Here is a 12,858-nt window from a genome sequence, read left to right as displayed (position 1 = left end):
AAAAAAAAATCCTTGGGTGTTTGCATCCTTGAGTTTTGAGAAAAGAAAGTATTTGAATCCTTGAAATATCAACTTTATAATATCTTGAAAGGACATTGACAAAATAAAAACAATAAGAAAGTGAAATATGAATTGAATTAACTAAAATAATCGCAACTGAAAAAACAGTGACTGACTGTTCTGGTGCGTTTTGGCCTCTTGGGGGCAGTGTGGTGCCGTTCATCCATTGGGCTACACACTTAAAGTGAGTACAGAAGAAAGTTGCGATTTTAATTCTATGAAAATAATTTGTTTTTGCACACATTGGGAAGAATTTGTGCCTTTGTGTAGTGTTTTGTAATCTGTTGGTATGTGTTCCCACAACATTTGTGCATGGATATTCGTCATTTGAAGGAAAATCACAAAGTCGATGCTAACTTCTGGTTAGTGCTTGTTAACTTCCTGTTTGCTCTAGGCTAGCGATGTTTTAATAACGAATCATGTTTTGTATTTAAATATACAGTAGGCGGCACGGTGAATGAGTGGTTAGCATGTCCGCCTCCCAGTTCTGAGGACTCAGGTTCGAGTCCAGGCTCCAGCCTTCCTGGGTGGAGTTTGCATGTTCTCCCCGTGCCCGCGTGGGTCTTCTCCGGGTACTCCGGTCTCCTCCCACATTCCAAAGACATGCATGGCACGTTAATTGGGCGCACTGAATTGTACCTAGGTGTGCTTGTGAGTGTGGATGGTTGTTCGTCTCTGTGTGCCCTGCGGTTGGCTGGCAGCCAGTCCAGGGTGTCCCCCGCCTGCTGCCCAGAGCCAGCTGAGATGGGCACCAGCACCCCCCGCGACCCTTGTGAGGAATAAGTGGTCAAGAAAATGGATGGATATACAGTGGCAGTAATTCTTAACGCTGTGTATTTATTTTTACAGTTAACGCTAAGTGCGTTGTCATTAAACAACTTAAAAGAACAATAGAATAACCAACACTATACACTTGCTAGTGGCTAATGCTAAGCAAGCAAAATGGTGCATTCAGGGTACTTTCACAGCGTCTGGAACTTTGGTTTTCTTCAACAACGTTTTAAGGGGAAAATAATCGGCCAATTAGCTGATGTTTGAAGGTCAATAGTTGGCCGATTATAAGTGGCGACCGATTAATCGGTCAGGCACTACTTACTATGTTAAAAAAATGTGCGTGGCATGCGCATAAGAGCAGTATTTGCTATGTTGAGGAAAAAGTAAACCAAATCGAAGCAAAGTGCCGACTCAGCAACTCGCTCTCGTGTCCTTCAGACTCGTCGACTGGACGCCCTGACCGAAGTGGACGATTGCGGTCAGCTGACCATTCGCTGCAGTCGCGACTATTTCTCTCTGGACTGCGGCATCACGGCCGACGAACTCGACGACTACAGTCCCGGCGACGACGAGTCCCAAATCCGGGACTTCTCCCCGGAGCCGGACAAGGTCCCGAACGCAGACGACGAATCGGAACAACACGACCACGACGTCCGGATCGGCTCACCTAAACTTGGGACGTCCGAAGACCCGTCCGACCGCGTCCGTCCTGTCTCAGGAGAAAGCAAAGCGAGCGATCGAAGCGAGGCGGCAAAGCGTTGTCTGTCGGCTGACAACCACAACTCGGAACCGTCGCTCCCAAAGAGAGTCGCTGTGAACTTGGGCGAGGCGGAAGACAACGGGGGCGTCTCTGAGCTGCAAATCCAGACCCGACGCAGTCGCAATACCCTCATGGATCCTCTCGGAGATCCTCTGGCGGACCCTCCCGACCGCTCCAACTTCTGGTTGGAGCTGGACTCGGTTTGTCCGGAAAGCACTTCGCACCACGTCGGCAACCTGAAGGTGGGACTCGCGTTCATCTTGAAGCTTTCAAATGGTTTTGTGGTTTGAATACAACCATCGGTTTTCATCGGATCTCCTTCCAGCAGGTCCTGAACCGTCCTAACATCCGACGAGGTCACGTCACGGCAAGCGGGAGTTCTTCGGAAGCGTCCCCACCTCCACAGGACGACCGAGAGGAATTGTGCACTCACAGCGATGGTGACTCCGAATTCTCCGTGCCGTCCCAAACCAGGGATCGGGTCCCGTCCTCGGACCTGGAGGCCAGCGGGGAGGAGTCCGACCCCAGACCGCCTCCTGGCGAGATGCCATCCTGGCTGCTGAGGCAGAAAGGTCGCAAGGTGAGCAACCGTTTTGTTTCCAAGTTCTCTGCCGTCTCGTGTTCATTTTGAAATTTCGTCTCTGTTTTAGTCCAGTTTCAATTACGCTTGTTATTTTTTAACATAGTTAGTCAACTCATCCCAGTTTTAGTCCATTTTTAGTTGACTATAAATCTCACATTTTAATCTTTATTTTAGTCCAAGAAAACGTTTTATTCGTCTAGTTTTAGTCAACAAAAAGTGTCAACGTTTTCGTCTAGTTTTAGTCAGGACAAACATTTGATCGTATAGTTTTTCTTTGTCAGCAGATTATGTTGAATATTTCGTATCTAAAACTATAAATTAAAAAGTCAATAGATTTAGTTTTAGAATTAGTTTTAGATTTAGTTTTAGAATTAGTTTTTACGAAGTGAAGTACAATTCCGTCTCGTCTTCATTTGTAAACGAAAATGCAGACTGATTTAGTCCCACTTATTGTTAATAATGAGGGTTTTAGTCTAGTCTAGTCTAGTCTAGTTTTAGTCAGGTGAAAAATGTGTGTTGACCAAATAATTTTTGTTTAGTTTTGGTTGACAAAATGAACATGAGACTGATGACACCTTGGTGCATCCCCCCCCCCCCAGCAGGAACTTCAGGCGTGGTCAGAGTCCAGTCTGGAGCGTGAGCACTGGTACGGGTCGGAGGAGTTCTTGGCGCTCCCTGCGCAGATCCACAAGAGCGACATTTTATCCATCAACCTGGAGACTCTAGCTCAGGCGCTGGTGGGCGGACCCAGAGAGGAGTTCTTCTTCAGTCTCAGACCACCCTGGTGCTCTTCTACATCCTCAGTTTTTTTATTTGTTTTTTTGTTGTAGCGAGCCGGTGGCGAGGACCTGAGTCCCGACGCGTTGCAGGATGTGGACGACTGGGACTTGACAGAGCTCAACCAGGACAACTGGGATTCTCCTGAGAGTGGGGACGCTCTCCCTTCTCCACCGCTGGTATGATTTTTTGTTTTGATTTTGTCAAATTGCGTGACGAAAATGATGCAGACAATTTTTCGTCGACCAAATGATCACTGGTCCCAACTTGTCCCCTCCCCCTCCTCTTCCTCAAGGATTCAATCAGGCAGGACCCCCTGGGTGGCCTTAGTCCCGCCTCCTCCAGTGACATAGCCCACTCATTGGACGAAAGCACGGAGTCCGCCCGGCTGTCTGACTGCAGGGAGGAGTGCCCACTGGGGCCTGCTGCAGCGCCCCCGCTGGATGGAGGTGGAAGTGCAAGTCTACTGCGGCAACTTCTGGAGGACGTCGGCCAGGACAAAGATCCTCAAGTGTGGGACAAGATGGAGGTAAAAACTCATATCCACTATGTATTAAAAAAATATATACATATCAATAATGTGGTTTAAAATGGCAATGTTATTTGTATATTTATTATTATTATTATTATTATTACTATTATTATCCATCCATCCATTTTCTTGACCGCTTATTCCTCACAAGGGTCGCGGGGGCTGCTGGCGCCTATCTCAGCTGGCTCTGGGCAGTAGGCGGGGGACACCCTGGACTGGTTGCCAACCAATCGCAGGGCACACAGAGACGAACAACCATCCACACTCACACGCACACCTAGGGACAATTCGGAGCGCCCAATTAACCTGCCATGCATGTCTTTGGAATGTGGGAGGAGACCGGAGTACCCGGAGAAGACCCACGCGGGCACGGGGAGAACATGCAAACTCCACCCAGGAGGGTATTACTATTATTATTATTATTATTATTATTATTATTATTATTATTATTTTATATTATTCATTATTATTATTATTATCATTATTTGTATATTATTTGTAAATCAAATCCTTTAACCAATCAAACATTTCCAACACTCTGGTCTTTTTTTTTTTTTTTTTTTTGCACTACAATTGCACCACAATGCCCTCAACCGTTTGTGTCTTTTATAAAAAGTCTACACACCCCTGAGGAACGGCCAGTTTTTGGCTAAGTCAAAAAAAAAAAAAGAGTCCAAGATGAACATTTTTTTTCCCCCGTCCACGTGTACAACTGATTGATTAAAATGTATTCTTTTCTGAAAGGGAAGTAAATGTCAACAAATGTGTTTGCATAAATGTGCACACCCTCACTCACGTGTTCACAGTCAGTCAAGACACACCAAGTTCAGCTGTTGTTGAACTTTGGAATTGTTTGTCAGCTGACATTCATGGTGGAAAACTTTTGAAATCGTTTCTCATGCAATCGTATTTCACAGCAGGAAAATGTGGCGTTTGGCCTGGGGTGTGTGGACTTTTTCTTGTCTGGAGCCACATAAAGAGCAGGTGTGGACTCTGTTGCATCCGCGTGCCCGCCTTGGGGTCGCGAGGGAGTTTACTGCAAAAACGCTGGCTGTGATTTTGCAAAAGACGTTGACAGCGAGAGAAAGTTTGGGGGAAGGCGCCGGTGATGGATCGGCGTCGCGCCGCCGTCGTCGGCCGCTGCTCGCTTTTAGCTAATCCATCATCTCATCATCGCACCTGCAAAGGTCGCGTTTGATTGGCAGGCGGATTATTGAGGAGGCCGCGTACTAATCAGTCATATCTGTCCTATTGAGTATGGGCAAATGTCAATACGCTGATGATTGGACGCATCGCTAATGAGGCCGCGCTCTCGGATTCCTCGCCGATTTGGATCGATGATTCTTCTTCTTCTTTTTCCTTTTTGTGCGCTTCACTTCTCGTGTGCTCACAAACTTCAGACGGGATTGCACTGATCTAAAGCGTAGATGTACTCCATTCAAAAAAAAGATCACTTGTTTTTGGGAATTGACACAACAGAGCAAAGTCTGCTTCATTCTCTGGGGCACGTTTCAACATATAGTTATGGACCAAAACTGACAACATTCAAAATAAATCAAGAAAAAGAAAATGAAAATAAATACAGATATAAAAAAATATAATTCAAAAATTAAATACAAATGTGTGTATATATATATATATATATATATATATATATATATATATATATATATATATATATATATATATATATATATATATGTGTGTATATATATATATATATATATATATATGTGTGTATATATATATATATATATATATGTGTATATATATATATATATATATATATATATGTGTATATATATATATATATATATATATATATATATATATATATATATGTGTATATATATATATATATATATATATATATATATATATATATATATGTATATATATATATATATATATATGTGTATATATATGTATATATATATCGGTTCGGTTTGCGACGTGTGGGCTGCGTCAAAAATACTTGTGCTTCCGACTTTGTGACCAAGGGTTGCGTGTTCGCAACCGTGTTCGGACCGGAAATAAACTGTTGTGCAAAATCACGTCCCGCCTCTTCCGTGGCATATACCCCATTGTTTTTGTTCCATAACGACCAACAAGAGGCCATACGATACCGATACCTGGTATCGGTACTCGACCATCTTACTTTTAATTGAGGTAACTTTGAAAAAAAACGCTAATAAAAAACAAACTGGTTAAAGCAAGAATCATTGCATGATGGGGGATGATTTGAATGGTTGCTGGACTGGAGAACGGCGCCAACTTCATTAAGAGACGCGCTTTGGATTTATTAACTGCTGCAGACCAAAGCAATCGAGTTACACCCCCCCCCCCCCCCCCACACACACACACACGCACGCACACAGACTGGCAGTCACGCTGGTCGTTCCAATGTGCTCTCGGGTAATTAGCTGATTAGCTGCTTAATTAGCAGCATGTAATCACGGCGATGGATGAGCAGCCTAATTGAGGAAGTGAAGACGAAGAAGACGAAAAAGAAGACGACGACAAGCTACTTTTGTTTTGCTGCCGTCAAACTCACACAAACGTAGAAAAAACAGGAACAATTATCTTTCATTTATTTATTTATTTATTTTTACCTTAAACCAATTTTTTTTTCTACCGTTGTTTTTTTTTCTTTTCCTTCATCCAGATTAGAGAGCATTTATCCACAAACCTTCACTAGGTAAAAAAAAAAAAAAAAAGTAAAGTAAAAAGAAACAAGACAAAAAGATTCAACAATAGAAAACCAAAAATAAATAAATGGAAAAAAATACAAATTCTGGGAGAAAAAAATCTCAGAAAATCTCAAAATAAGAAAAAATAATTATGATTGAAAAAAAAAATCCCTAGGAAAAAAAAAATCATATTTTGCCAAGTAAATGCATGGCTGGTAAATAATTTTTCACAATTGTGAATGAATTTCCAGTGTAACTGCTCTTCCTTCAATATCATCTTCATCATGCTCGTCTTCCTCTCACTTATCAATCATTTTCATTGACGTTCCTCCTCCAACGTTATTGATCTTTTTTTTTTTTCTTTTTTTTTTCTCGATGTAATTACCATGCTGCACTCAATTGAGTTTGGAGAATGTTCTGTGACCATTTCACGAGTCTGACTTGAGTCGTCAAGATTCCATTTGCAAATACAAATACTCGCTTACTGTACTCACTAGGCTGCCTTTGTATGCAGGACAATTGTTTTGCTTTTTTTTTTTTTTTTGTCAATACGTATTGGACATTTTTTCACATTATTGTGAAAGGCTGCAGTTGTGATTTTTTTTTTTTTTTTAATTTCCAGACAGAAGTAATCAAACAGTCAATAAGATGAAGTGAAATGATTCTTTTGACTGCTTCTTTGAGTCATCAAAAAGTGTTTTGACATTCGACAAGCAAAAGTCATTTTCACTTTGACTAACAAACACTTCATCAGCCTCTATATATATATATATTTTTTTTTTTACCCATTTCCTTTTTGAAGTACACAACAGTCTGACTTGTTTTCAGTTGTAATTTTTTTTGTCGTTTTTTGTGCTCAGCTGCACTTTCGCCTCACTGTGTCATGCTCAAGTCAGCCAGCAGGTGGCACTAAGCCTCCATCAACGCTCCTCCTGTTGTGCTGCTTGACTTCGAACAGGTTTCTCTCGCTCTCGACAAACAAGAATGCTGAATTTTCTTGGAAAAAGAAAAGAAAAGAAAACATCACATTTCCAACCGTGTTAATTTAACAGCAATATTTCATTTAGTTTTCTGGAGTCTTTTGGCAAAAATGGAGTTCACTTCAAGTGGTGATGTTGTCATTGTTTTGGTTTCGTTTGGTGAAACAAACGTGTTTGTGAGAGTCGACAAACGCTGCGGTAACTCGTTGGCGGCCTTCTATCTCCACAAATGCAACTAAAAACCTAATTTTAAACACTTCTATAATGATACTTTATCTTATATAAAATTGATTAGTAGCTCACTGAACAAAAAGGCTTTAAAAACAAGCAGTATTTGTACTACTTATGAAGTTTTTGAATGTATGTGAACTTTGTATATACACCTGGCACGTTTGTTTAACATTGTATACAACGTTATTTTTGTATACTTGTATTGTTAAATTTGGTTAATAAAGAAAGAAAGAAAGAAAAAAAAAAAAAAACTAGTTGGCGGCCATTTTGCCACTTGACAAACCCAAAGAAGCCGTGATGTCATTTTCAGTGGACTGACAAGTGGCAAAATGGCCGCCACCGCCCCCTGAGATGGACGCAAGCAGCCAAAAGTTGCTGCTTCATTAGGATAATTCCACAAACGCAAGGTTGAGCAGAGTGCCAAACTCTTCATGGCCGAAAAATGACAACAACAACAACAACAACAACAACACGTGTCATTTTGAAACATTTTGTGGGCCGTTTTTGCAAAAGTTGCCGTCGAGTTGTGACATTGCCGTTGTGACCGCCGCCGACAGAAGTTGCTGCAGCAGCTGGACGGATTCATCGAGTGGCTGCGACGGGCGTTGGAGCACACGGGCGACTGGACACCGCCCGACCCGCACCTGGACGCGCTACGTAGCTACCTGGACACGCACTTGGTCAGCACGCACGCACACTTTTCCTCCATCCACGTCTTTTTCTTCCCTTCTCATTTGCCTCCAATTTGATCATTTTCACACAAAAAAATGTCTCAATTGGTTTTTCTGAACGTTTTCGTCTTTGCAAATGACCTTTCCCAAAAGCCCCGCCCCCTCCACGTTGTGTATTGCCCAATTTAGGAAATGAAAATTTTGTTGTCAATTTTGTTTGTGAAGATTTGATATCATCTGACACAAGTCATTTTTGTTTGGGCCGCGTACAAGCCAGGGTTATTGTTATAGTTTTGGAATTTTCATTGGATTTCGTTTTGTTTTGTTTTTGAAATTAAGTTAGTTTTAATTATTTTTTTAGGGTGGTTCTGTTAGTTTTTATTAGTTTTAGTCGTTTAATAAGTCCTTAGTTTGTTAGTTTCATTATTACTTTTAGTTTAGTTAAAAAAACAAAAAAACAGAATGGGAGTGACATCATATGAAGGTGCTTTTCTATTGGCTGCTGCTCGATGACGTCACTTCCGCGTGACACACCTTCAAACGTCCTTATTCCGGTTCATATCAAAATAAATAGTTACTTTTAGTTTGTTTTGTAAAAAGTATTTTTGTTTTTATTTTATTTCGTTAACTAAATTGTTTTTGTAAATTTTAGTTTTAGTTTCTTGGTTAGTTTTACTTAACTAAACTTGACTCAATTTCTGGAAAAATTGCGTGGGAATGCTGATGGCTGAATACTTAAGAAGTCAATTGAAAGATAAAGATAAATTAATAAACAGAACTGAGCAGAATGAGAGAGCCTGCTAATGATGATCAGTTGTATGTATGGAAGTGGGCGTGGAAAGTGGGACTTAGAAAAAGTTCAATCCCAGTCCCATTTGAAAAGTTGATATTAATCGTCAAATTGTGCGAGTATTGTCAAGACTAAATACACACACACACACACACACACACACACACACACACACACACCCACACACACGCACACACACACACACACACACACACCCTGTAATGTTTGAAGCAAGTTGAAATTTGAAAATTGGAAGTATTATGTGGGAGTTGTTTCTCGGCAAAAAAGTGAGGAGAATAAAAATCGGAATAACATGTGGGATGCTTTCAGCATTCCCGCAAATAACCTTGGTACGAACTCGACGGACGTTGGCCCTTTGGGGGCGGGGTTTGCTAAAGGTCAATTGTCGTTTTCTTGTCATCGTCTTTCATCTTCACTTTTTCACTCGTCTCGTTTTTTTTAGCGTCATTTTTTGGGGGGTTTTGATATCTTTGATCTTTTTTTTTTTTTTGTTGTTCATTTCGGTTCTCTTTCTCCTCCAATTTGCTTGTGCATGCGTCACATATTTTTCCTGCCTTTGCTTATTTTTTAATTGCACGTTACAGCCGCCTCTTTATGTACCACCTGACCCTCTCTCACGCGCACACACGCAGTCTGCTGTCTGTCTTAATTTCACTCTGTCCTCATTTGTAGGTTGAAAAAAAAATCAAACAACAATCAGCTACAAACATATGGACGAGCACGCACTAGTGTGCACACTCACACACGCGTGCGCGGCGGCGGGCGCAATGAGACGAAACATCAACACGCGAATTTGTAAACAGTCGCGCACGCGCACAAGAACAGATTGTATTTGCATTGTTTATAGGAAATATATACAAGCAGCCCTGTTTTAAATACATGCGCGCACGCACACAAGGCAATTTGCATATATTTGCATGTTCCTGGACAGACTTCCAAATGAGCATCTATAGCGTCCCAGCAGCACAACGTCACGCACGCACAAACTTGCCTTATGCAGATGCTTTTTTTCCGTTACCGTGCGTGTGCGTGTGCCAGCAGCACTCCCGTTAGCGAGCAGCTAGCTTCAATTGGAACAGGCGAGCGCTAATTGTGGAATGAAAATAAATGGGGATGAAAAAGCATAGCTAATAGGCTAATAGTGTTTGGTAGCCTCAGCGTGCGTGCGTGCGTGCGTGCGTGCGTCTGATAGTCACACTTTGCACTTTGTAGTCATTAGCGTGCGCCGGCGTGCTTAATTGCGTGTTTGCCGATTGATGCGCACGCGTCAACTTGCATGTTTTGATGTTGCGTTTCTTGTTGACTTTCTTCTCTCATTGCGCGTGCACGTGCACACGTATCATGTTGATGCTGATCGCAACTCTTTTTCCTGTTTTTTTTTTTTTTTTTTTTTTTTTTTGAAGCAGGGCTGAGTCAATTAGTACAATTAGTGTAATAATGACAAAAAAATCCTCACGCAAGCTTAATTGGAAGAAGATGTCGTCATCACATCTGTTTCGTTGAATCGAGTTTGGCTCGTCACGTAAGACGTCGATAAGAAAACAAATGACATCATTTGCAAATCAAGGTCAGACAATTCATTGATGATGAAATGAATCGATAATTATTTAATCATATTGAATCGTTTGGAGGTTTTACTTTTCACTTGAAACTGTCCAAATTCTCCGATTCTGTTGTCCTCCATGAAATTGGACCAATTATCCAAATGTTTTTAATTATTATCGAAATTATCATATTATTTTATTACTACGAGTGTGACGATATATCTATTGTGATAAATTGTGATACTTTATGTCCCGATAGATTATCGATACATCTACGCAAGTATTGCGATATTTGTAGTTAATATACAGCCACGATAACGGCGCCATTTTTCATGACTTATTGAGCAATGACTTGGTGGGCACTAGGGGGAGGAGCGCCTCATAAGCGTGACGGGGAAATGGATGCAAGTCTTCAGGCGAACAAGTCTCATGATCTTAGGTTATTATTATTATTATTATTATTATTATTATATCATTATATATTTATTTTTATTTATTATTATTTTTTCAATTTATATTTTTTTATGTAATATATATATATATATTATGTAATATGTATTTATATTCTATTCATATTTATATTTTTGTTATATCATTATGAATTATTTTTTACTATTTATTTTTATTATTAATTGTTTATTATTATTTATTATTGTTTGTTGTTGATTATTATTATTATTATAATCATGATTAATTTTAACATAGATTTTTGTGGATTTATTGCCTGTGCAATATATCGATAATCCCGGTATTGTCATATGGTGAGATCATCGTTATCGTGAGCCTTGTATCGCATCGCGATCAAGATTCCACCCCTATTTATTACATTATAATAATGAATAAAATAATGAAAAATTATGCAATTTTCCAAACGCTGATGTGAAAGATGGCGTCAGTGTGAGTGTGTTAGCATGCCAAAGCCAAAACAAACGCATACAAAAATGAGCTGATCATTATGACAAACGTTTTTTGATTGTATCAAAAACTTTCACCCGTGTCAAAGTCACGCGTGAAAGTCACGAGCCTATCAGTGGCGCACACGCGCCCGGGCTAATACGCTCATGCTAAAGGCTAAAGCTACGCGTTGCGCTCCTCCGGGCTAATATGCTAATGCTAACAGGTAATCTGATGTGGCACGCTTTGAAGCGCCTCCTTTCAATCAGCTGCAAGAACCGAAGATTTTTATTTTTTATTTTTTTGGTGCTGCCGCATGCCTAAAAATCTTTCCACAACACCATCCACGCATCCATTCATGCGCTTGTTCACACATATATTTTATACCCTCAACATTATTTACAGACACACGTTGATGTACAAACTCGATTCAACAATATTTCGATGACCTTCAAATGTATTTTATGAGGCATGTTCCATCACACCTTTTTTCAAACCAGTACTCGTGACAACAATAATAATAATAATAATAATAATAATAATAATAATAATAATAATAAAGTACTTTTGATACATGAAATTTCCTCCCCAAAAACATAATTTCAATTTGACATATTTTGTATTGAACACACAAGAAAAAAATAATACATAGGCTACAATGAAACAAATAACGTGCTGGACAGAAAAAGCCCCAATCAAAATATTATTTTTCGGGCATATCATTTCATATTTATTTAGAACCATTTTTAAAATGTATTTATTTATTTTTTCTTGGTAAAGATGTACAGCCAAATTCAAGTTGATGGTTTCAACTTGGATGATTCCAGGCTCCATTTTAACGTGTTCATCCGCTCATTGAACTGGTGGAAAACAAAATGGCCGACTTGCCGCTCAATGCATTCGAGGCAATCAACTCGTCAGCGGGACAGAAATGCAGCCAATGAACTGATGGTGAAAGTTGAATCAAGTCCAAACGTTATTTTAGTAGTTTCCTTTCATCTCACTGGCGGCCATTTTGAGTGAAGCAAACCCGCTTTTACTGGATTTGGACCCATTTTGCAAGGCCCACACAATATTATGTTCTATTGCTATCAAAACATGGAAAAGAAAGATTTAAGTCTCGTCTTACAACAGGGAAAAAAAGTATATTTCTATCGATTTACGTTTTACAATTAACATTAGAATATAGCTAAGTTTGGTCATTATTCACATTCCTGGTGAAAATCGTGATGAAAAGAGCTTGTTGCAACATGGCCCTGGTTGATCTCTTATCCTCTACTGCCACCTGCTGGCTGTTTTTTCGAATAACTTCGATAAATGTATAAATTTTCGACATGTGGAGTGAGGAATCTGTTGAACGGCAAAACAAGGTCTGAGATTTGGACTGCTCTCGCTTTTCCAGTGGTTCCATGAAGTTGTTCCTGTTCCTGTGCTTCGTTGTTGTTGTTGTCTTTCACATGCCAACGTTTGAATGTCGTCTTGGTCGGCTGCCGAACGTCTGTTCGCTTTTTGACGTTTTTTTGGAATGCAGACGACGATGTTGTACACGAT

The 12,858-nt window shown here is 40.1% G+C and overlaps 1 protein-coding gene across 3 annotated transcripts in view; it reads left to right on the top strand.

The window, feature by feature from the left end:
- The window catches only part of akap6 (A kinase (PRKA) anchor protein 6), an 88,925-nt gene that overhangs the window by 16,328 nt on the left and 59,739 nt on the right, over positions 1-12,858 (top strand). Inside the window, exons 7-12 of one of the 3 annotated variants that reach the window (XM_077538708.1) lie at positions 1,273-1,836; positions 1,923-2,174; positions 2,777-2,914; positions 3,008-3,133; positions 3,250-3,483; positions 7,945-8,067. In XM_077538708.1, the coding sequence (XP_077394834.1) occupies positions 1,273-1,836; positions 1,923-2,174; positions 2,777-2,914; positions 3,008-3,133; positions 3,250-3,483; positions 7,945-8,067 (1,437 nt within the window). Of the gene's footprint in view, positions 1-1,272; positions 1,837-1,919; positions 2,175-2,776; positions 2,915-3,007; positions 3,134-3,249; positions 3,484-7,944; positions 8,068-12,858 lie in introns of all 3 variants that reach the window. The other 2 variants (XM_077538709.1, XM_077538707.1) reach the window with 2 other exon arrangements.

The sequence above is a fragment of the Festucalex cinctus genome, chromosome 12 (assembly GCF_051991245.1).
Source record: "Festucalex cinctus isolate MCC-2025b chromosome 12, RoL_Fcin_1.0, whole genome shotgun sequence".
Taxonomy (NCBI): Eukaryota; Metazoa; Chordata; class Actinopteri; order Syngnathiformes; family Syngnathidae; genus Festucalex; species Festucalex cinctus.
Note: the sequence above shows the minus strand (reverse complement) of the source record. Positions and strands in the feature narration are given on the sequence as shown.